Source organism: Anopheles arabiensis, chromosome 3 (assembly GCF_016920715.1).
Source record: "Anopheles arabiensis isolate DONGOLA chromosome 3, AaraD3, whole genome shotgun sequence".
In the NCBI taxonomy this organism is placed as follows: Eukaryota; Metazoa; Arthropoda; class Insecta; order Diptera; family Culicidae; genus Anopheles; species Anopheles arabiensis.
The window spans coordinates 46574937-46600075 of record NC_053518.1 but is presented as its reverse complement, the minus strand read 5'-3'; the positions used below and the strand labels follow the sequence as shown (position 1 = coordinate 46600075).

Below are 25139 nucleotides of genomic sequence, written 5' to 3'. Positions count from 1 at the left end.
GCTTCAAACCAAACTGTCTCTGTCGCAACAGAAATGAATAACCAATTTACAAAAAAATAGCTTTAATTTATTAAATATAACTTATTATAGGATTTAAAAATTAAATAATAAATTATTGCAATTAAAAAACCTAAAAAACAACTCTCCCTGTAGAGGGATTCCCCCACGGTAGATTACAGCTGCCAATAATTCCGACTTAAACTTCATCCATCAATTACGTAACGCTGGCAGGGGACGAATTGGTGTCCTTAAACTTTACGTTTTGTTACACGGGAGAGGAGAGAGACCTAAACTGATAACTAAACGATGATTATTGGTTATGACTTAACAACCTATACGGTTATGCCGATCTTTCGAGACTTCTGAAGTACCACGTAGCCGGATAGTGGAGTCGGTCTCGTGGTGCAGTCGTCAATATTTTTGAGGGGGATGATCTGTATCTCAGCAGTCCCTAAGATAAACTATTGATGGGAGCCTAAAACCACCGCAAAATACTGCGTATCTCTAAATTCCGTACGTCGTATTTTACGGTTTGCAATCAAAACATAATTAATTCTCGTGTAATTTTGCTTCGTGACATAGGTTTAAAATTAATTAAATCAAACCAAATCAAAATAAATCATTTAATTATTTCATATAATTCCGACTTTAAAAAATCTTAACTTTCTTGAAAAATACAATATTTGATCAAAAGGGAATTTATTTTACAATTGACAATTGATGTGTCAAATCAGTACAATTTGCTCAATGTATTCTCAAATTAAAAAAGCGCTCATCTCCGAGACCCCGTAATCCGCGGGGAGTACCGGTACGTTTTTTTCTTAGTTACATTTTTAAACATAGGATGGGTCCGAAAATTGACAGTTGTACCATAACGTTATTGATGGATGAATCCTTACTGATTCAGTTGTTTCAAAGAGATAACCTCTTGAACTTTTTGTGTGGTTGAAAACATTCAAATCAGCTATTCCTAGCATTGGCTCTATCACAACTCACCGAGAGCTTGGTGACTTCTCGTCGATCACTCGAGTTAAAATAAGTTATTTTCAAATTTTAAGCTAAAAATACTTAGCTTTTAAAAACAGGATCAAATTATATATTATGGGGCCATCAATCAACTTTAAAGTGGTAGTCACATTAGTTTTGTTGCAAATGATCTATTTAATATCGTTTTCACAGGCATATGTGTACATGGTTCCTAACGCAAAAAGTCAAGGTCAGTTTTTACAGTACAACTTATATCCTTTCTTCCTATACGTGCGTCATTCGACCACTTTTTTTGTATTTTCAGTTCAAGAAGGGAGCTGCTACGACGAATCACTACAAATAAATGTTCCTGTAAATGAGGAACGACAGCGTCCCGGAAAATGTGAATCCATGCGCTGCAGTGATGATTATTCACTTCATATTGCTGGGTAAGTTATTTTGTGCTTGGTTTTAGATACCTCAAAGGCGTTACACATATCAACGTTATTCTTTTCATTATAGATGTGGAGTCATTGGGGTAGGACCTGGAATGGTTTTAACTAAAACAGACTATTCTAAACCGTATCCAGATTGCTGTCCCCAAGTGAAAATTACCGCAGAAGATTCAAATTGAAATCAAAACATAATGCTAAAACGTGTCATACATTTGATCATTTGATCAAGTTAAAAAATACTAATCAGCTCGCATTTTATTCTCGGAACGACGCATAAACTAGAACAATACAAATCATACTGAATAAAAAAAATGCAAAACATGTACCATGCATGTCTTGTTTTGATTTGTACCTTGAAATGTTCTACACTCGCTCTCAGTGGCCGGAATGAAATAGAAAGTAAATGTACTTTAAACCATTCAGTGGTTTTGTGCCCCATTACGATCCATACGTCGCGTGAGGAGATAAAGCAATGATAATGAGACATTTGTCACTTCATCTTCCGTGTAAAGTAGGAGAGTAAACGTACCAGTATTGGGCAGGTTCGTGCAGCAGGCAATTGCTGGTACACATACAACTTTTATTCTTTCTCATGAAAGTGACATTATTTTGAACGATAAACTATTGTATTCTCTCTCTCTCTCTCTCTCTCTCTCTCTCTCTCTCTCTCTCTCTCTCTCTCTCTCTCTCTCTCTCTCTCTCTCTCTCTCTCTCTCTCTCTCTCTCTTGTTGGCCTGCTGACGATAGAGCACTTCGATGTGACATGGCCCGGTCAACAATTATTCTCCAGGATGCTCGGTCCCTGGCTGCAGCCTCCCATCCATGCAGACACCCGATCTCGCTGTGCTCCCCTGCGCCTTATGCCGAACTGCGGATCGCTGTCGAACATCTTCTTGGTGGGGCATGAGTCCGGCATCCTCATGACAAGCCCCAGCCATCGTATCCTACCATCCTTCGTCACCGTCAGGATGCTCGGTTCGCCGTACAGCTCAGCAAGCTCGTGGTTCATACGTCCCCTCCACGCTCCATGCTCGAACACACCGCCAAAGATGGTCCAGATGATGCGTCGCTCAAACACGCACAGAGCATTTGCATCCTCCGATCAGATGGTCCAGGACTCGAGTTCATAGAGACCAATGAATCAACGATATACGATATATCTCACATTTCGTGCGGGCTTGAAGTCTTCTGGATCTCAGCAGTCGGTAGCAGCAGCCCATACTATGCACGATTTTCTTGCACAATGCGTCTCCGGATTTCGCTTCTGATGTCATTATCCGAAGTAACGACCGTCCCAAGATAGCAGAACTCCTTTACTACCTCGAGATTGCCGCCGTCAATTAATACACTGCTTCCTAGATGGTCTGAGCCTTCGCATTGATTCTCAATCAAATTTTTGCTGTCTCGCGTTTGAGTCGGGTGTACGCCTCACACACCTTCGCTGTTGTCCTGCTAACGATGACGATGTCATCCGCGAAGCCAAGGAATTGGAGAGATCGGTAGAGGATCGTGCCACGGATGTCGTGGTCTAGCCCCGCGCCTCAAATTACAGCTTCCAGAGCGATGTTAAAGAGCAGACAGGAGAGTCCATCACCTTGCCTCAGACCACTGTGAGATTCGAACGATTCCGACGTCAAGTTCGACACTCTCACCTTGCACTGCACCCCGTTCATGGTGGCCTCTATCAGCCGAATCAACTTCCCAGAGAAGTGATACCGCTGCATGATGCTCCATAGCTCCTTCCGGTCTATGGTGTCGTAGGCCGCCTTGAAGTCGAAGAACAGGTGGTGCGTTGGGATCTGACGCTCTCGGCACTTCTGGAAAATTTGGTCGGTGGTAAAAGTCTTCAAAACAGGATCAGGGACAGGATCTTGTAGGCGAGTTTAATGATTGTGACGGCCTGAATGTTCCAACGATTAAATCCGTTGCCCTTTTTGTGAACTGAGTGAATGACTCCCAGTTTCCACTCCTACGATAGTTCCTACTGTTCCCAGATTTTCATGATCAGCAGATGCATTTCTGCTGGTTAAGCTACCCAAATACCAAATCCAAATATCTAGTGGACAGGAGGTTTATGGTTAATAATCAACGCATCATTTTATGCACCTTTCACTATGTCATCCGGTACTACAAGGCAGCATTCTTGGGCTATTACTGTTTGTGATATACATCAACGACATCGTCAACGCGCTTCCAGAGTTATTGGAGACTGCGAACAACTAAACGAAATGACGTTACACTTATTAGGATATAATGTGAGGGAATTACTAAAACACCAAGAGGAAAAACAATCAAGAATATTTTGTAGGGAAATACAATCACTAGGAGACGAAACTGGGAGAAAGATTTTGAGGTCGTCTACGTAGCAGAGGAAACACTCAGGAGGGAGGACGGTACGGACATCATTAATAAAAATTATGATAAAATAAAATATGTACTATGTTATAAAAAGTAAAAATCGATTTTCTTATCCAATAATCTACTGGCGATGATTATTGTAGAAGGTTGTTTAAATTAAAAATTACAGTCTGAATACTCCCTATTACAACCAGAATAAGCTGATCAAGCTGCAAAGCTAGCGTTGGGTAAATCTGATACAGATTCATGAATATGAATAAATCTTTCAAATGATTCACTGAACCTGAATTTCGGCTGCAAAGATTAATGAATCTCGTAAGACTCATGAAATCTCGAAAGATACATGAATCTCTATGGCTTCATACATCTCCTAAGATGTGTAGTGCTTGATCTTCTCATTATTCTGCAACCTACATAGTCATGCCAGCCTATCTAGGCTTTCGAGACTTCTTGGCAAGTAACAAGCAGCCGGATATTTTGTTATGCTACGGGGAGATGGTCCATTGCTTGAAACCGCGACGGGCATGTTGTTAGGTGGAACCGCTCAAATACAATATTTTGAAAATCATACATCATACAAAAAAATTCAATGCCTAGAGAAACATGTTTAAAATACTGGTAAAATTCAGAATTATTCATTTTTTTTTAATTCAGGAGTAACGGTCCAAGTTAAAAAAATTCAATTGTGCTTTAAAATATAAAATCAACTTTTACCCATTACTTCTATCACCACCTACCCGGATAGTTAATACATACAATACAAGATGTTGATTTCGGTTAGTCGTTAATTTTGTAATGATATGTATAGCAATGCATGTAGTTATATTTATATAATCTATTCAAAAAGTTGTCTAGCTCCTAATATTCTTCTTAAGTCACATAGATTTAAATGATTGCCCCGACAGTCAGGAAGACATGGCGGTGTATTAGTGTCAGATGAACTAATTGCTATGCATTCAATTTACTTAACTGAAAGCCATACATCATAAATTTATAACATGAAAAAAGTATTGTTTTTATAGCTGCATTGAATAACTTAAATAAAACATTTTTTCACCAATAATAATACAAATTCCCTTATAAAGTGTATTTCCTACCCGTGTAGGTGGTCATAAAGATGAGGGTGTGTATTTTTGATCATAAAAACGAAGGTTAAACGACCTCAATTTGTACCAAAAGCTGTGTCATAACAAACATGAGGTGAAAGGCTTTTTGGAAATTGTCATTTTTCTATTTGTCATGTTAACTACATGTAAACTACAAAATATCAACATGGCTGACACATATTGCACACACAAATGAACAATCATATTAATAAAAACGGATTCCATTGGCTTAAGATCAGAAGGACTTTCCTGAGCGCAAATTCAGTGGATTTGTAATGCAAAATTTGTGGCTAAGATCTTTTTAAACAACACATAGCTTTAGGAAGCGCTTCAGGAGCGGAGACAGGGCTAAAAACAATCCTGCATGAATGTCCGCAATGTCCGAAACAGGGTAAACAAAACTCATACCCAACTACTATGACTACTATAAATATGAAATATGATCCTACATACTCTCACAAGGGGGGTTGAAAACCACTGATGTAGAGGTTAAACTATAATCAATTGTACGCGTATTTTGATTTTTGGTACAGTAGTAGATAGTACAGGTACCCCGAGACACACGGTACCCCGTATGGTGCTATTAGATTTGGTAGATTTTTTCTCTTCATTTTTAAGAGACTTTGAGAGATTTGGTAGATGGAATCGGAATCCGGCTGTCAAAATCGATTCCAGCGAGTTTTATGAAATTAAAATTGTTGTTTCTAGTGTAATAACTCACAGGAAATGCTTAAATGGAATTTGTTTCATTTTTTCTGTTTGAACGACGTAAACGCTTGTTAACACGTTGAAAGCTTGTCTGTTTTTGTTCAGCTAGTGCATTTAATTGAAAATGGGCTTTTATTTGCGTTTTTTTAGCTCTTTGACAGTTAAATTCCCCATGATATAGAATCTACATAGGATAATCCAAATTCATTTTTTGAGCAATGGTAATTTCTGTCACACGCTCTTTGATATGCCGATTCCAATTCCATCTACCAAATCTAATCTACCAAATCTCTACCATTACACGCGGACTCAGAGACACGCAGGTTTCTAATTTGGACAGTTCTTTGAGTAAATTTTACGGATTTGACTCATCAATCGTAAAATGCCAAATAATTTCCCCTTTGATCGAATGTTAAAACCCATTTCAAAATGTTTAACATCATCACATTCAGTCAGAACCGTATCAAATAATTAATTGAGTGGTTAAAACTACCACCTATTTCCAACATTATACATTGAGGCTATGTTTGGTCCCCATTAACCGTGTATCTCGGGAAGTGCCTGTAATCATGTTTTTGTTTTTGATGTCTAACATTGTTGAAAATCAACGATCACCTTGATAGATGGATAGGAATAGGAGCAGCAACGAAAAGAATCGCTAATGTTACTCAGAACTCTCTAAGGGTTTCTTATGTTTTAAAATTCTGCGAAGCTAAGCTAAGCTGATTGTTGATTTACTAATCGATTTTCGTTGTTTGCTTTAACCGTAGTGCCTACGACTAAAAAATACAAGTTGCATGATAGAACATAAAAAATATCCATTTTAGGCATCTTTTTTGTCCATTTCAGTGTGTTGCAAAGTGTGCAATAATTGAATTTTGATTTTTATTAGTGTGCAACAATTGGATTTTTGAATAGGTTTAAAAATCAGAAACTCTAGACATTATTCATCATTTTTATCGTTAACATAAAATAAAAATGTTATTTTTTAAACAACGATCATGTATACTATACACACATAACAAGAATCTTGTAATTTTATCCATCTCAAACATATGAAAATACGTTGGCTGTTCCATTAAGTGTGCAACAATTGACAAAATCTTCTTCTTTTTCTTCTTTGGCTCAACAACCGCTGTCGATCAAAGCCTGCCTGTAATCAGGATAATCAATCTTACGTATGGCGGCACGGTTCATTTGGGGCTTGAACCCATGACGGGCATTTTGTTAAGTCGTACGAGTTGACGACCACGAGACCGATTGAGGTAAGTGACAAATTACCCTATTTAAAATCATTTTTAAATAATTATTATTTAACAAAACATTTTTCTTTTGGTATTTTATGAAGACTGTACGAAGCTCCTATAAAAAGACATAAAAAAGAATGTGCAAAAACTACTTGAGTAGGCGGTCATTCACACTAGGGTTAATTCTGGCTTACTGGGACAATTGTTTTATGAAGATACCCTCTTGAACCTATGTTGTGCCGTTAACATCATTCAAATTGCCTGCTATTGCTATTGCTTATAGCTATTGCCTGCATTGGCTCTATCACATCTCATCGAGAGCTTGGTGAGTTCAGACCGATCAATCGAGTTGAAATAAGTTCCAACATTAAATCGTAAACCTGCTAATTTTATACGACATTTGTCCACACAATCAAGCTACACATGATGAAGTCGTCAACCAACTTTAAAGTGCTAGCCACATTAGTTTTGTTACAAATGATCTATTTAGTATCGTTTTCACATGCATATACATTCCTGATTCGTAACACAAAAAGTCAAGGTAAGATTTTTTGAAGACATCGTTTATCTATAAAGTTATCCATTAAACCCGTTTTTCTACTTTCAGTTCAAGAAAATAGCTGCTACGATGAATCGCTACAAATAAATGTTCCTGTAAATGAGGAACGACAGCGTCCCGGAAAATGTGAATCCATCAGGTGCAGTGATGATTATTCACTTCATGGTATTGGGTAAGTTATTTTGTGCTTGTTCTTAGTTTTTTCAAAGACGTTGAACATTTAAACATCAACGTTATTCTTTCAATTGTAGATGTGGATTTTTTGCGGTTGGGCCTGGCATGGTGTTAACTAAGATTGACTATTCAAAGCCGTTTCCAGATTGCTGCCCGAAAGCGATAAAACAGACTGAACAAGACTTGTTTTAAAAACAAAACAAACGCAACGCTGAAATGTGGCATGATTTTGATAATTTGATATGAAAAGATTCCATAATAATAAAAAAATAAAACGATTTAATTCAAGTTGGCTAAAAAACGCTTATTTTTGAGTCTGATTTCTATTTGAAAGATTGCTATTCAGCCCAATCCAGTTTTTCGAATTTCATATTCGAAGCAATGCTTAGTCTCGAACAAAGCAAATCATTTTGAAAAAATACCTGTGTTTTGTATGTTCACAATTATTTACAAGGATGCCAAGCAACGAGTTTGGGTCGGTCTGGTGATACAATCGTCAACTCGTACAACGTTACAACATGCCCGTCATGGGTCATGGGTTCAAGTCCCGAATAGACCGTGCCCCCATACATAGGACTGACTATCCTGCTATGGTAACAATAAGTTACTGAAAGCCAAGCTCACTTCACTAGTGGGTACAAGGCAGGCCTTGACCGATAACAACACTTGTCTGTCATGGGTTCAAGCCCTCAATCGACCGTGCCCCCATTCGTAGAGCTGACTATTCTGCTTGAAGTGATCTAATAGGGTTGGTGCACCAATTATGGACGAGTTTGTACAGCGTTTGGTTACAATTCCTACGCTGTACATTTACTATCGGGTATGGTTTGTCGACTAGAACTAGAATCGTATCAGATACATACCCGAACCAGGTGCAAGTATCGTACCGAATCTGAATCCGGAACAATTTAAGGTACAGTTCTTGAAAATAAATGAAATCGAGAGCTACTTCTGGTACAGTATGAGTTCATGATCGGTCGCAGGAGCGGTATGAGTTCATGATAGGTTCCAGGAACGGTATGGATTCATGATCGGTTCCAGGACTGGTATGGGTTCAAAATAGGTTCCAGGACCAGTATGGGTTCACGATAAGTTCCAGGACCGTTGTGAGTTACCGTTTACTTGGGTTTCGAGACCATTGTTTTCGGTGTACTCTTTACAGTAAAGGGGATCTTTAAAATTTTATTGCATACCCCTCAAACCTGGCCAAATTAACTAGTAATTACAAAATTTGAAAACTAGATATTGAAAATTAATAAAATTTAATATTTTAAAAATAATGTTTAGAATGTCAATTCCGTACGATTTTTCATGCGAAATGTCACAACTTTTTTATTGCTCTTTAACAGCAAATCTCCGCAGCATGAGAAAAACACAACAATTGCTCCATGGGATTTCTTCATGCACCAATTGCTGTGCTATTTTTTTGTAAGGCTAATGATTTTCAAACGAATTTTTAACATCATTTGGCATAGGTTCTGTGCTCTTATTTGACGTGTAAATTCAAATTTAATGTTGGGTGGTTTTTTCACTATCGCTAGTCCGTGGTTGATTTTTGGACAGTGATAATAATTATTGTGATTATTAAATTAATTGTAGTCGAAAAATAGTGAATCTTGTAAGAAAATAAGGAAATACGATAAATTATACAATTATTTCTATAGCAATGCAGCATATCTAATATACATAACTTATTATAATACACCCTACAGCAATTATTACTTTTATACACTTTATCATTTATCTGATATAATTCGTGCATAAAATTCTAATATTTCCGGCTTTTAAGCGGTTTCAATTTGCTAGCAAAAATGCAATTCATACCGAACTTGAAGCAAATTGTACTGAATTGACATTTGATCTGTCAAATTTTGAAAACCGTGTATCTCCGAATCCGCGTAAGTCGAGAACCGTGTAACTCGGGAACAGACTGTACAGTCTTTATTTTAGACTTGTGTTTCGACAAGTTTCATCTTATCATGACCTATATAGTCTTCTAACTTTCTGAGCAAAAATCTATATGAATGGTCGTGTGGTCAGATACGTGGGTATCAACACCAACGACCATTACTCAAATCTCACTTGCTTTAGTACTGGTGGTTTCGGTTGGAGTTTAGTATTTAAACAATCGTATCGCCGTTCTAGTTCTAGCGATGCATAACTTCAATGAGAAACCATACAACAGTACAGAGGAAATGAGAAAGCTCTCCTCCAAGCGATGAAGCTCAGCTGGTTGGGGTATTCCACCAACAGAGAGCGCCACCAGCTTTTTCGCTAATTTTAGAATGCATGAGTCGTTTGCCGTCTGCTAAACGAAGTCTTTCTATATTCCGTTTAAGTAGAGAACTTGAGTCGTTTAGAAGCCGTTTAGTGGTCGTTTAGTGGATTTGTGGCACTTGGGTTATACCAGTCTCTAGATTCCTCCCGCCGCCACTAGGCGACATACGCGTTCACAAAAAATACACTATCGAGTACGATCAATGTACGGACCTACATAGTATTTTCGATCTTCGAGTGAACGATCGTGGCAGATCTCAAAACAAATTCCTTTTTCCGAGATGAGGAAAAGTTAAGTTAAGTGACGGATTAACACGATTGGAGGCCTTTCTGAAGTGTCGAGCGAGAAGTTGTATGAGTAATTTTAAAACAGAGAAGGATTGGGAAGCAAATCTACTTGTGAACGGGGGTACCTTTTCACGGTGCGCTCCAGATCTCAAGCCCACAACCGGGCGCTTAGATAGCGTGCTGCTTAATCCGCCCTTGAGAAAGCGTAAAATACTTGCACAACATCTTTATTTTCTCATCATAAAACTTTTAGCGTCCAGTATTGTTAAAAAAGCTTCCTTAACACTTAGTACAATAATCTAAATTACGAAGCGGTACAAAATAATGATGCTACAAGTAGAGCGCATGCTTCCGTCAGCCTCTGTCAAGTGTAGTTCGAATCTCTTCAACAAAATGCCTACAACAAAAATCGTGCCAATAATTTATCAATTATTCCACAAAGATTGCAAAATATTCCTCGAGAAAAACACAGAACGGCGCTTGTTCTAAAAACACATTTCATCGCAACTGCTTGACTGGATGACAGTCGGTGTAACACTGTGCAAAGACTGTCAAATGAGCGATGCTTTGTGTGCATTGCTCGTGGAAAAGTACGAACCGTGTACCAACCTGTTCGAACATCACTTCAAGTTGCAAAAAACGAATATGGCTGCCGTGTGGAAAATTTTTGCTGTCGATTTTGTCAATATTAAACGAGTTTCTCAAATCGCACAGCAGGAACGACTGTTTTAAATAAGTACTATTCGAACGCATTGTGTTATCGTTCATTTCATTCCCCTTCCGGTGTGTACGAGTGCGTGTGACGGCCAATCGTGATGGGATATTATTAGGCAATTGACTATCGCGGTGACGAACACAACCACGAACGACGTGCGACGTTGGTCCAATAAGACGAAAAACAAGCTGGGCAGGATTAATCTTCCATTCTTACCAGGGTCAGTGGTTAAAAAGCGAAACTCCAAAAGACCTATTCAAGTGGATCAAATTTGGCCCGTGTTTGGTGGAGAGTGAAAAACCAGAAATGGCGTGGTTGTTTCGTTCGCCGTTGCACTGCCAATGACCTAGAGTATTTGCATTTGATGATTAAATGCCATCAGCTGCCGAGGCGCCTCTCTGTTCCTCGCCCCCCGCCTTTAAGCGCTCTTTCGTTCATCGAGATAGGTCCGTCGGCAGAGCGTGCGGAGACTTTGAAGTGCACCCAGCATATGGCTGGAGAGAAGAAAGTTTGGCATAATTTTTGTTCCACTGATTTTCTCCCCAAAAGGGTAGTTTGAGGTGGTTTTCGAATTGCATGGTGTGCTCGTTCGTAATTGTCGACGCATAGACTGGGTCTATGCGTATGTGTGACTGTGTCTGTGTGTGTAGTACAGTTGGGTACGTGCGTCGTGCAATAGTGTGTGTGTGGAGGATGAATGAAAAACGTCAGTGCATTTGACAGAAGAAGCTGACGAGAAAGGTAGAGAAATCGGGAAAGGCAAAGCAAGGCAAAGAATGCACGCAGCAGGAGGAAAGGATTATTGATCTTCGCCCTGTTTCTACTTCTGTTTTAATGAGTGTTGTTGTTGTTGTTGTTGTTTAGTTTTCCATCGTCTAGTCCCAGCAGAGGAGCAATCGGGTCTGTATGCAAAGACGAAGCAAGCTGGTGTGTGAAATCCAGGTTGGCAAAACATTGTGAAAGTGGATACTGTGTACGTTGCAATTGCTTGCAGGGGTAGAATGCAAACAAAGTGTATAAGCTCCGAATTAGCAGGAGCGGTCACCACCACCACCACGTTGCTTTTTCCCCACAAATCGTGTTGCCGATGCCTCGATCCTGTGTTATAAACTCGTTCCCATTTTGTAGGTGTCGCCTATTTCAACAACAACAACAACAACAACAGAAATACCAACAACAAAATTTTGGTTGATGAATGCCTGAACAAATGGTGATTCGGTGGTAGTCAGGACGAGTCGTAGGTTTTCCCTTTGTCATATGTTTTGGGGCGTGTTTTAGATGCAAATTAATAAACGCTCGCCAATCCTTTATTCCAGCCTCAGTCGAAATCGGATAGCCGTGGCCCAAAGTGTCCCAAACAGGAAACCAGCACTGCAATGGAATAATCGATCCCTGGGTGACGACACATACACGGAACAGATTCTCCAGCTGTCACAAGAAAAAAGTGTTTACGAGATTGCTGTGTAGCGAAGAGAAGCAGAACCGCCGCGTAATACACACGCACACAACATACCGCCACGAGCCACTGTTACTGCAACCCCCTTGTCCATAGTGTGGCTACTGTCAAAACACCTCCCGATCGACAAAACACGTTTTTGCTCGGGGGTCGTGACACGAAAAATCGGGCACAGTTTGCTGCGTATTAGTATTTGTGCGTGCGTGTATGCGTGCGTGTGTGCGTGCGTGTGTATCAGTAGTGCTTTAGACGGACAGATTGTGTGTGTGTGCGTGTTTTTTCTGCACCTAATATTGTAAAACTTCTTCGTGCGTGTTGCATTGCGTGCAGCTGAACGCGTTATTAATTGTGTGCGCCGCAGATTATAATTGGTGAAACAAACATTTCCTGTCCCGGCTTCCCATTCCCGGTTCGCAAGGGTTCCGAAGCGACGGATAGGCGAGCAGATGAGCAGGAGTGGCAGTATGGCCGAAAAGACGGTCTCCAACAGTCTACCACCGTCGTCGGCCCAATCAAAGGTCACGGTCGGGGGCAGCAGTAGTGTCGCTGCCGGCGTAACGGGAGGAATACACCATCATCACCATCATCACCATCATCATCACCACAATCACCATAAATCGATGGATATGGGCGGCACGGGCAAGATGGGAGTTGGAAGTAAACATCACACTAATGTAATTCAGCGGACTACGAGTGAAAGTTTACGTTTGGGCGGAGGTGGCGCTGGGAGCGGCTCCCCAATGAACAACAGTGTTAGCGGCAGTGGCGGAGGAACATCGATGACTAGTACTGGTGGTGGCGGGGGAAACGGAAATATCGGAAGTAATGAAAACTCTGTCAGCAGCAGTATGCTAAATTCGTCCTCATCGGCGAACAGTATTTCACGCAAGAGTGCCAGCTCATCGGTAAGCATGAGCGGCGGTGGTGCCAATGCCGGTGGCGGTGGCGGTAGTGGTGGCGCTGGCGGTGGCGCTGCCGGTAGTGCTGGCGGTGGCGCTGCCGGTAGTGCTGGCGGTGGCGCTGGCAGTGGCGCTGGAGGTGGCGCTGGCGGTGGCGGTGGAACTGTGGTCGGTATTGGCGGTCCTGTTGGAACCGGTACCAAGACCTCATCGTTTACGATCACTTCGGTGATCGTTGGTCCGGGAAGGCACAGCGCAGACAATGGCGATGATTCGGCGGACGATCTGGACGAGTCACACACGGACGACAATAGCCGGATAACGGATTTCGAAAACGAAACGCCTAGTTTCTCGGAGGACACATTTAGCAAGGAGGATGTGTTTTTCGGTACGAACGCGATTGGAAGTGTGCCGGTCATTCCGACGAGCTCGCAGTACGGGTTGGCGATCGTGGCACCTACTGATAGAACGAACGGTGGCGAAGTGCTCACGGATGCGATGCACGTCAATGTCACGGACAGTGGCATTAACATAATGGGACACGGCAAGAGTGAGGTAAACGAAGGGAAGGAGGTGCATCATCGAAACGAGCGGTTTAAGGTGGTCAAAATAGAAAGTACCGAGCCGTTCAAGCGTGGCCGGTGGGTGTGCATGGATTATCTCGATCACACCACGTTGCAGCAGCCGAAAGAAATCTCTGGCGGTGGGGAGAGTAGCGAAATCAGCAGCGCCCCTAATGCCACCGTTACTACGCAGGACAGTGGCGTCGGTATGAACGACAATGCTAGCTACGCACCTTTGGAAGGAATGGACTACTACCAAAATGCGGTCAGTTCGTCATCGATGGTGTTGGGTGGGCCGATGACCGCGGCGACGTCCATCGCGTCTAATAGGAGCAACATGATGCTCGGGATGTTAAACAACGAATCTCCTGGACAGAGTCTAAATCTTTCGCTCGTTGGTGGAATTTCAAGTGGAGGAGTGGCTCCCGGAACCGCGGGCAATGCTACTAGTCACATCCAGTCCGGCACTACTGGCCTGATCAAGGGCCCTATTGCTGGGACTGGAATACCGCACAGTTTACCTCAGTCACAGCTCCAGAATGCCCTGGCGGGCCAGCCACCGATGCAACAGCACGTAACGTACACGCAAGGACATCCAGGACAATCCCAATACTATCCCCATACGATGACGAATCTGGCCGAACTGAACCAGCAGGCTGCATCGAATCTACAAGCACAACACCACCACCTCCTACACCACCACCACCAACACGGTGCTACCCTTCCAAGCAACATGCAAATGCACCCGCAATTACATCATCCCCATCACCAGCAGCCCGGCCACCCAATCCTCTCTTCCAGCAACATTCTTCCACCACTGGTCGTGCCCATCCCAACATCACAGGAGATGAACATTATGATGAACAATCCGTCGATCCAATCGAGCTTCCCATCGCCCCACCAACAGTTTAAGCCGCAGAAGCCGCAGCAGGTTGTCTCCCAGACCAACTCGCCGATTGTCGTCCCAACGTCCCTGATCGACAACACGGTCGTCGCCGGCATGCCTGGCGAAAATGTGCCTCTGAACGGTGTCAGCGCTGGAGCAAAAATACTATCCCCATCCGCCGGGGCCGGAGGCGTCGTATCAAATGTTTCTACGACCGGGGGCGTAAGTGCTCACGATACAGCTGGTTCTGTATCGATCGGCACGGATTCACTGATGAATTCTGCACCATCGGCCACCTCCTCGCCGGTGACGTCGGCTGTTCAGTTAATTCCACAATCCACAACGGTTCCGACCCAACCAGCTCCTGGTGCTTCGATCGGTTCGTACGCTGATGCTATGGCCATTGCTGCCGCCGCCGCAGCACAGATGAAGCAGAACACGAACGTCCCAAGTTCCGCCATGAACAGCGTCATTGGTGGCAACACTGTTGCGAACGGGGCTAACTGCGTCGCTGCTGTCGGCTCCCCGTCATCTAGTGGTGCAATCAATGCAGCGAATTCGATCTCTGTTGGGACGATCCCCGGTACCTCGGCCGCCGACCAGCAATCATCGGAAGTGAAGCTACAGTCCACTGTGTCCGGTGCCCCGACTGCAACTGCCACCGGTGATGCTGAGGAAACGGATAAAGCGAACGCCGAAGATGGTGAAAGGTAAGTGATCTTCGAATTGATTATGTTAAAAAAGGGAACAATGTGATTGTCTTTTTCGATTGCTTATGTTTTTGCTTTGATTGCTTGTTTTTTTTTTTATTATTATTATTTAACGTTACTGAATGTGGCATATTGCATACTTAATTTAGTGCAAGTAGTACTATTCAATCAGTTCATATCATTTCAAATATTGTGTTAGTCGAGATTACATCTCTTAAATTTCTTAACAATTTTACCATAGTATTCAAAATGATTAAGTTTGCAAACGCAACGCTTTCATACAACGTGTTTGTTAGTTAGATGTCCATTTTGATGTACGAATTGACTAATGACTTTTCATTATTAAAATTGTTGTCTTTGTAATGCTTCATCTTTAATGTGTATTGTGTAATGTGTATTGTCGATATATGAATTGAATTAATGGTAATGTGATTTTAATGAATTTTAATTTGTTGAACGTTCTCATCACATTTCGATTTCTTCATGTTCGATGTAAATATATCGAAATATTTGGCACTTTGCCAAAGTGGACATATAAATATTATCAGGAGATATTATGCTTAATTCTATGAAAAAAGCTTAAATTGTACTTGTTTTCAATAATTTATAACACTACACTACTAACAATTGTAGCATTAATCATATCGTAATAATCAAATATTATAATAGACGTCGATGGGAAGATTCCCGTATTTACAGTAACATAGACACAATGCTAGCTGATGTGTTGCGATCTTTTGTAAATATTTAAAATTTAAAATTTCTTTTTCGAAGGGTTTGTTTTATTAGCATTACTCTCTAACAAAATACTGACATTAGGATCGTGAAGAATCTGTAATTACAGAAATGGGATGGATTAAGGTTTATTTGATATCGGACGTAATCCTTACCACAAACTATTGCATCTTTCACGAGCACGTTATGCTCTGTTTTTGTACAAATTTAAATTTTCCAATAATTAATCTGTTTTTAATGCTCGGGAAGACAATTTGTTCATCATCACCTTGAATTAACTCCTCATATGGAAGATAATTCTAACACATTAACTATTTTTCTTCTTTTTGATGTGTCTTGTTTGTTTCCGAATTGAACTATTATACGAAATAATGAAACTGTTTCTGGTCACGCTTGCGGACGGTACTAAATGCGCCATTGTTGGCGAGCGTACTTTTGCAAATTCCTAATATTTATTGCACTTGAGGCTGCAAAATTCAACGGGTACTTGTATGTGGGAAAGCAAACCTCAGCAGCGAAGGCCATGGACGCGATGACCGGATGTGGTGTACGAAAAAGTCAAGGTAATCACAAAACCAAAGCCGTACGGATGTTTCGGACCTCCCAATGCTCATTTGGTAGCAGTGTGTCTATGGTGGTGTTGTAATATCCTGTCGCTTAGACTCAAAATATGCCTCTTCGTACACGACAGTACACCGGATGGCACATGCTAACGCTGGTGGTCGGAAAACGGGTCCATTGCGCGGCACTATCACATTCCTGTATAGTAATATGAGCACACCTTTGTCAAGCAGCATGGAATATCGACTGACGTTAAACCGCCGACGGAAAATGGACATTCCTTTTTCGCAAAGTACTTTTCCGCTAGGAAAATGGAATCCAGCGCTAAAGCGTTTGGCCCTTAGTTCGTTAGTCCCATGGTTTTATTTAGTTTTATTTGTTTTGCGTGTATTTTCATCCTTTAGGGCCGGAGTGCAGGGACTTGTTGAATCGATATTTACAGTTTTATTCTCTTGATATACGGCGGTATGCGTGTTGTTTCGTTGATGATGCTCAATTATACCGTGCATTAAAGCGCGATCATAAACTGTATTGACATATTTGTCACATTATAAACTGAATGCAATTCAATTTGCAGGTTTCACATTTTTAAAATGTAGGTAACGCGTTCAATCAACTGCATTGAAAGTCAACTTGATCAGATATATGTGTTAACCAATACAGGATAAGGGCGTTCTAGTCGTCTTTGCGCATGATGAGACTAGAAAGAAAATCGATTGGGCAATTTTCTTCAATCATCACATAAAAAGCTTTTCTAGCATCTTACCGTGCTTAAAGTTTCGTCGGCTTCCAACATGAGCGCCTCCAACTCACTACGCACATGAAACTCATCCAACAAAGAACATAAGTGTGTGATGTACACTACTGCGTTCCGTTCTACTTCCTCAAGCATGACGAATGACGATCACCGCGGATCGCGTTAGAGTATCCTTTCCCACCGGAAATACTCAACTACCACCGGGCTCTGTGCTGCAGGCTTTGAAAGACGGAGGCAGAGCTCTAGCTGTTCAGTTTAGTGTTGCTTTGCGGTGTACCCAGCCCAACCCCAGCCTGGGAGCAAAGTATCGATATCAAACACAACGCGAAACACATCTGTAAATTGTGTGCGACGAGCAGCTTGCATCACAGAAGGATCGATCAGGTCGAACTGTATTTGTTGATGTGTTGAAGCCTGTGATCGAAACGAATCATTTGTTGTTAATAATCATTGAGGCGTTCTGTTGTGCGTTTTGTTTAAAAGTGGGAAAAACGTATAACCGCAGTAGCTAGATAAAATTCACGGATATTTTTCCTGATTCCAAAGCATTTGCCTTCCGCCATCCGATGATACGCTCGTTCGCAAGCAAAGCCCAAGAGCTTCTTCTGCAAGCATATTGATAGATAGCGGAAAGGAGGTGCGTAAGATCAGTTGTGTGTGGGCTGCTGTATATCTTTTGTTTAATCGTGCCTCGTTGGTTGTGAGTAAACAAACAAATCCTCGTGCACTTCTTCGACCTTGGCCTTGCGAACACACACACCGTAGGCAAACGCCGTAACGCGTACGCAGTCAGTCGTCGGGTCAATCTGAGTGTGCAGTCCAAAGCTCCCAGACTCCGTTAACCGTCTCGGAAGCAAGATCAGTTTACATGATTCGGTCGTGCCGTGCACATATGGGAGAGGAGCCATACATATATAAATAAACGTGTCCATGTTCCTTGCTGTTCCAGTGATAGCTCTGTGATGCACGAATAAGTGCCGTTGTGATCAGTGGAATAAAATTTAACAAAAAAGCAAGCAATCATGTTTGGAAGCAATCTTACCGTTAGTACGACGTACTACCGAAGCTCTAACTTTTACATTCTACGAAGAAACTCGATGATTCCGCGATGGTGAGTAATGACGGGTTTTAGTGAGTGGCGCGCTGCAGACGCAAACAGCGTGGAAGGAAAATATATTCTCGAAATATTCGTTCGAAGATTTTCTACATTTACCAAATCGGAATTAACAGTGAATTAGCCACAGTGCCATTAGACGCCACTATCGTAGCAAATTGAACGATTTTTGATTGCGTTCTACTTGAGTTGATTTTAAAACGTTGTTATAATTAGATTCATTTTGCTGGCCCGCCGCCGGACACAATCGCAGATGATTAACGAAGCGAACATATTGCTCAATACAGTAGCATGTGTGTAATATGAAAAAAGACCTTCTTTGGAAACGTACACGCAATTCCCATAATATACGTTCGTCTTGTAGATGTTCCAAATAGCAGAATGGCGTTTCAGACAGAATAGACTGCTGTTTATTTGTCGAAGAAAATGCAACCAGGAAAACAACACGCGAACCGCTGGGGGAAACTAAAGCAATTCCTGTTTACTTTATCGCTCCTCCGTTGGTATTGTTTGGGACTGCATCGCTTTCCAAGTAGTGGTATTTGGGGTAACACAATTGTAGAAACATTCCAAAAATATCTGGCGGTCACAATTTTTAGACGTGTTCCGTACGGGTTTGTCGAACGGGCGTAACAATTAACACGAAAACGTCACATGATTGCAACCGGGGAATGATAATTCGGATTGAATGATTTGAAGTCAAGGGGTTAATCTGCAGCGACATCTATTGGGCGATAGTGCAAACAAGTGAGATAGTGTTGAATGAGATTCACTATTTTGCGGTTAGACGTATTTTTTCAAGCTAGAAATCCAGGTACGTCAATATAACCAATGCCGGTTCCAAAGGATCATACTTTTAGAGCATCGAGGAATAGTAAGGAATGCATATACTTAAGGGACTGGGGGTGGTTATTCTATAGACATGGCATTATGGGTTCGATTGCATAATTCACAAATAAACCCCCCTCCCCTCCCGTAGCAAGGTTTGTGACAGTCCGATTTCGATCCGGCACTATTAAGTATCGGAAACCAATGTAGGCCAGCATGTCGTGTATATCATTATGTCAAAAGAAGTATACTACGCAGAATGCGACACACCTATTAGTGACCTATAGCCGAAAACGTTTTTTGTTTTGGTTCGACTTGTCTTAAAGATTCCAATACTGCATTCTTCACAATACACCATGAATAATCGTCTTCCAGAATCGCCGAGTCTTAAGGATCGGCGCGTCGAGCACAATCTATCTTATCACATTGTAGCTTTCTCTGTTCCACCTTAATCTACCCATAAGACTGTCATATTTTCGTTTTCGCTGGCATCGCTAGCTTGACATCGGCACACACATCGGCATCAGCACACCACCACAAATTGACAACAGGGTGATCGTGAATGCTACCGCAACATAGAGAGGTATGCACTATTGCTTCTCCTATTGCTAACTTGCCACCCAGCAGTAATTTCAGGTCTCGGTGTGTGAGTGCGGTTGTGAGAATGTGTGATGAAATACGTGTGAAGTAGTGTGGTACATCGCCTGCACTTATGGCAGGTTCTCCCAGGGGCGGCATCAGCTCATTAATACCCTTAGGTGAATTGAATCATCAACGGGCAAGCTAGTGCAGCATTTCACGCGTGCCCGCGTACACAGGGTGGTGGCAGCCCTGGTGGGAAGGATATGCTAATCTGTAGCAAGTCGGCCGCCTTCACACCTTATATTTCAGTACAATCCATCACTAGACGTGCTTGGAATGGGATGCATTTTAGAATATATTTTTTCAATTGTCTCTATTTTGTTAGCTGAAGTTTAAAGATCGAAAATCCGGTCCACAAAATAATTTGTTTTATTGTTTAAGGATGCCATCAGCATGATTCCCCTGTATACTGCAGAACCCAAGTGACGTTTCATTGAATGTGCAAAACTACTGTACTGTTTTGCAATATTTTGATACGATTCAATATACTGTAGTTTCTTTTCGGAATCAGGAACACATCCTCCAAACACACCCATACAGCATTTTGTTTGCGATTACTGAAGTTCTCAAGTTTTCTACACACATGCTTATCACCCTGTAACCGTCAAGTACTGTTGTTAGTATGTGAATGGAATGTTTTTGCCGCTCGGGCATGGCGGTCGACGGTCAGCTTTGTTTATATTTCTGCTCCCTCCCCGTAGTAATAGTGGTGGCATAGGCGAGATAGTACACATTATGATCTCTATGTGATCGACGATGACGCGGCCCGTGTGTCCGTGTAGGGTGGAAGAAGGCGTCAAGAGCAAAGCGCAACAAATCGTAAATGCACCAGCGTACCGCTTCATTCAGACAATTTCCCTGTGCCGATACTGTCGTGTTCTGGCCCTTGGTGTAACGTAAATCGCGCGCGCACTCGCAGTCCAACCATCGTTGGTGCAGTTTTTGGGTGTATAACACCGCGTATTTTCATTGTGACGCATGTCAGTGGAACTAAGTTAGCTCGACGGTGGTGTAAAGTGGACCCTTTCGCTTGCGTGTTTCAGTGATCGTTGTTGTTTATTGATTATTGTGAATAAAAAGGCCTTTTAATCCACCCATCGCAGACAGCAGCGGCATTGTTTGGTTTTTATGCCCAGCATCCATCCATCGTGGGCAGTGTGCTGTATCGTTTAATTGCAACGCAAATAGCATTGATGAAGTTCACGGACACTGCTGCACATGGTAAAGATCAGTTAGTCTTTGTATATCTGCACGGTTGATACTGCAGCTAGAATCGAGTGAATAATACACATCTCGCTGTGCATGATAACACGTGCGTAGGTGATAACCGTGTGTAGGTAGCCATAATTTATGACAAGTGCATTGCTGGCCAAGTGGCCTGCGAGAAGACTTAGCCAACTGACGGTTAAAAATTGTGTGCAATTGAGTGCCCGCAGCTCCTCCAATCACCACCAGCTGCAAGCGACTTACCGGTACAAACAGTACTCGATGTTACTTGGTCTTAGATACGACGAGAAACGCTTATTGTTATCGTGGTTGTGTGCGCATAATCTGGAAAGCGTAAGCATGTCTACTCCACCGGTCCGTAGAATAACCATCGGTGGCGTTCCATCGAAAATCGTCAGCATCCCAAGGCGCATCTCATTAAGGTAAATGGCAATAAACAATCACCGCATGTACCGGTGACCGCTCTAGGAAGGATCAAAACGTCTTTTTTGAAAGATAGAATGCTCTGCAGATTTTTAGCGAATTAAACGTACTCAATCGTGCCTACGCTTGTGGACTTGATGCAGCAATGCAGATATACTGAATAGAAAAAAGCATCTAAAATGCCCTGAATGTAAGATTTGCAAGGTGAAACTGCTACAAAACCAGGATTTCTGACTTGAGTGACTCATGGCAAGGGGAATTTCGATCGTTCAGTATGAATCCTCAAGTTTATTTATTTTCGTCGAAGTGCATGATGTAGAAATTTGCATCCCACATTCCTGCAGCAGCGGCTTGGTGGAAGATTAATCATTGTTCTGTTTTGGATGCTTTTCTATGACGAGGTTTAATGACCATTGGGGTTTTTTCTACGATACTCTCTTCTGCATTGGCACTGGGGGAAGTGTGAAATCTTTAAACATTCGTTGATAAACTTCCCACCAGCGTTGGTGCTGTGTGATACAGCGCTATCTATGGTTCTTATGAAAGATATTCTTAGTGTGTGTCAGAATAAGCAGTTTAGTGTTCGGCACTACAACTTTCAGAACAACCTCAGGCCTCAAAACGTTCAATTTAATTCAATCATCTTTCGCTGTCTCCATTGGCCCGGTGTGCAGCGTGATGATGAGGCCTCATTGTCCATCGTCTAATTTGCCCGTAGGTAGGACGGCGACAGACAACGAGCGGCACGATTTTTACCCTGTTCTCGGGCAAACGAGACAGGCAGGAGGAAGAAAGGCAACCACCGTACATGTTGACGCGGTGCCCGACCTAACTGCCAGAAGATGATAACAAGTCGGCTAAAAATAGTGTATAATCCGTTGATGTGTTGGTCCACCACTTATTGCACTAACGAGCTAAAAGCAGTGTGTTTCCTCTCGATCTCTCGAACACTGGCTCGCGAACGGACAAACGGTTGGTGGGCATCTTCGCGCTCTTCTTCGCGCTCTTTGAACCGAATATAAATCCTCAATCACGTTTCCCTCCCTTCTCATTCCACCCGATCTCGCGGTATGAAGGCATTTCGTTGTTGACAAGCGCGCCACTGCTCCTCCAGGGGACGGTTCTCTCGATTTTTCGCTCTTGCCTGCCTGCTTAGTGATAGATCATGCCCCTTGAGACGAGAAAAAGAGAGAGGAAAAGAGAGAGAGAGAGAGAGAGAGAGAGAGAGAGAGAGAGAGAGAGAGAGAGAGAGAGAGAGAGAGGGAGAGGGAGATACACCCATGACCAGAGAGAAAGAGGGAAATAGCTTGAGGAACGTAGCGTTCGCGGTTTACTGTTTGTTTGAAAGCGATCGAATGATCATCGGCCGGCAATGATGTGCCGTTCGTCAACGTCGTCATCAGTGAGACTCGCAGTGCAAAGAGAGTTCCTCATTTAGCCCTAAGAACGGCGTTGGTCATCGTCATGTGGTTCGAAGGAAGTGGAAAGGCGCGGAGAAGGGTTGAAGATCGTCTAGGATCGCTAGGTTTTGATGTGCGGGTTGATGTATGTGGCGGATGCATGACGACGGTACGACATTGGTGTTTGTGCACTTGTCGATACGACATGCGAAACGACACGACGACGCAAGCATTTACAGCAGTCGCGCACCAATCAGACGTTGGGTAAAGGGGCGCCCGACAGTGTGTCGTTGGTGCCGTTTGCATGCACGCGAGATATTCCTCACAACAGGTTGCCGTTATTGTTGTGCACAGAAAAGGAATGGCACTTGAGAAAGGCGCAACAAATCAGTAAAACAGAACAACAAATTACAGCAAACTCGCGAGTTTTTGTACGCGCGACATTACGGGGTGTGACTAAAGAGGTGCTGCCGATGCCGTCCGGCCGATACGTCCGACCGCTCGCGTTCGTATGTTGTTTGTTTGATGATCTATCCGTCCGCCACGCAAAAAACGCTGGACAGAAGTTGCAAGTGCACGTGCTTGAAAACATCAGCGTTAGTGTGCGACGGCTCCACACCCACCTAAGCCAACGCAAACTCACACACAGAGAGTGGTGATACCTTCACCAGTCCCCGTCCCATCCCTCCGTCCTAACCGATATAGTGAATCCTTGTTTGGCGCTATCGCCTCATCGCTGAAGCTTCCTTTGCTCTCTGCCCTCAAAATTTTTGCTTTACGTAACGAACGACAACGACGCATTTTGCGGTACAGTATCTTGCTGTGTGTAAATATCTGCGTTGTGGTTGTGTTCTATCGATTTGGCATCATTTTGTTGCCGCTTTCATGGTGTTGTATATTTCACCAAAATGGCACACGTATGGAGCAAGTCTAGCAGAAGAAATCAACTCAACACGTGTGCAGATGAGCAGACGACAACGCTTAGCCCGGGGTAGGTGTGACTCTGAAAACACTCTGCATGATCACGCTGTTGCATGTACCATTTTTGAATTTGATTTGTTCTTCCTCTTTGTAAATCTTGCTCACCCAATATAAGTCCGCTCAACTCACGAACGAGCAGTGACTGTGTCATTTCACATCATATAGAAAACAAATCGGATAGCTGAACGGTGTCAAGCTGAATTTTGTTGCCCATTTTCCGTTGCCTCGAGTTTTGGCAAACAAGCCAGACAGCTGGCACAGTTTTTGACCGTGCTATGTTGCTAAAATTGGCTACGGAATCTCGCAAGTGTATAACAGCAGTAGCATAGACAAACTGTCTTGCGACCCATGTTCGACGAATGTGTATAACAGACGTGATAGCCAACAGATGGCGCTAACTGCGCTCGAGAGACAGAAATGGTTCGCTCTTTGCGTCCGGCGTTAGATGAAATGTTTGCTATACTAATATTGGTTTAATGTTTTGTGCAAACGGCGAAGATGTTAACTTAAATTATTCAAGCATATTTTACTCTAATTTCGTTTATATTCGAACCGAGAAAATAAACTGTAAAGTGTACTTTTCCATATAAATCACCACAACAAATTCATCAACTATCGACGTTAAGATGACTCGATTACATGATAAGAATATACCTAGTTGCTTTTTATTCGTACGCACAGGCATGCGTCGCAAACCACACATGCCAGCACTCTGTTAGCATCTTAATAATGACATAACCGTATCTCCCATGAGATCACCTGGATTCAATTTGGTCATTTTGTACGCTTTTGACAAACAAACCGAAAAGGGGATATGACCGCAGTCCAAAATTGTGGTATTATGCTAACAACATGAGAGTTTGTTTACTGTTTTCATGGAATATCGAACCGAACAACAAATGCGTCATGAAATCAACAAATGCGTAAACATTCTTGTATAGAGTCTAGCCTACATGATACAGATGTCCTTACACGAAACTTTTAATTTTATTTCTCGCCCCATTTCAGTTATTCAACGAGCTTGAATTAATTTATATGCATTTATCAAAAAGATCACCAATCAGCCGAGTATAACAGTAGCTCTCCTACCAATATTAAACCCTT

General features: G+C 42.3%; 3 protein-coding genes across 11 annotated transcripts in view; all 3 read left to right on the top strand.

The window, feature by feature from the left end:
- Positions 1 to 975: 975 nt before the first annotated feature.
- On the top strand, positions 976 to 1743 carry LOC120901461. The gene is made up of 3 exons (XM_040309430.1): positions 976 to 1216; positions 1292 to 1415; positions 1489 to 1743. Exons 1-3 carry the CDS (start codon positions 1102 to 1104, stop codon positions 1598 to 1600), a joined length of 351 nt encoding a protein of 116 aa, XP_040165364.1. The 5' UTR covers positions 976 to 1101; the 3' UTR covers positions 1601 to 1743.
- A 5395-nt stretch (positions 1744 to 7138) lies between these two features.
- On the top strand, positions 7139 to 7880 carry LOC120901758. The gene is made up of 3 exons (XM_040309985.1): positions 7139 to 7381; positions 7448 to 7571; positions 7651 to 7880. Exons 1-3 carry the CDS (start codon positions 7264 to 7266, stop codon positions 7763 to 7765), a joined length of 357 nt encoding a protein of 118 aa, XP_040165919.1. The 5' UTR covers positions 7139 to 7263; the 3' UTR covers positions 7766 to 7880.
- Positions 7881 to 10742: 2862 nt separating this feature from the next.
- The window catches only part of LOC120902446 (protein bunched, class 2/F/G isoform), a 38629-nt gene continuing 24232 nt past the window's right edge, over positions 10743 to 25139 (top strand). For 2 of the 9 annotated variants that reach the window (XM_040311191.1, XM_040311183.1), the window contains exons 1-2: positions 10743 to 10874; positions 12170 to 15367. In XM_040311191.1, the coding sequence (XP_040167125.1) occupies positions 12756 to 15367 (2612 nt within the window). In that variant the 5' untranslated portion in view covers positions 10743 to 10874; positions 12170 to 12755. Of the gene's footprint in view, positions 10932 to 10954; positions 11074 to 11099; positions 11595 to 11717; positions 12091 to 12169; positions 15368 to 25139 lie in introns of those variants that run through there. The other 7 variants (XM_040311187.1, XM_040311184.1, XM_040311185.1 and 4 more) reach the window with 7 other exon arrangements.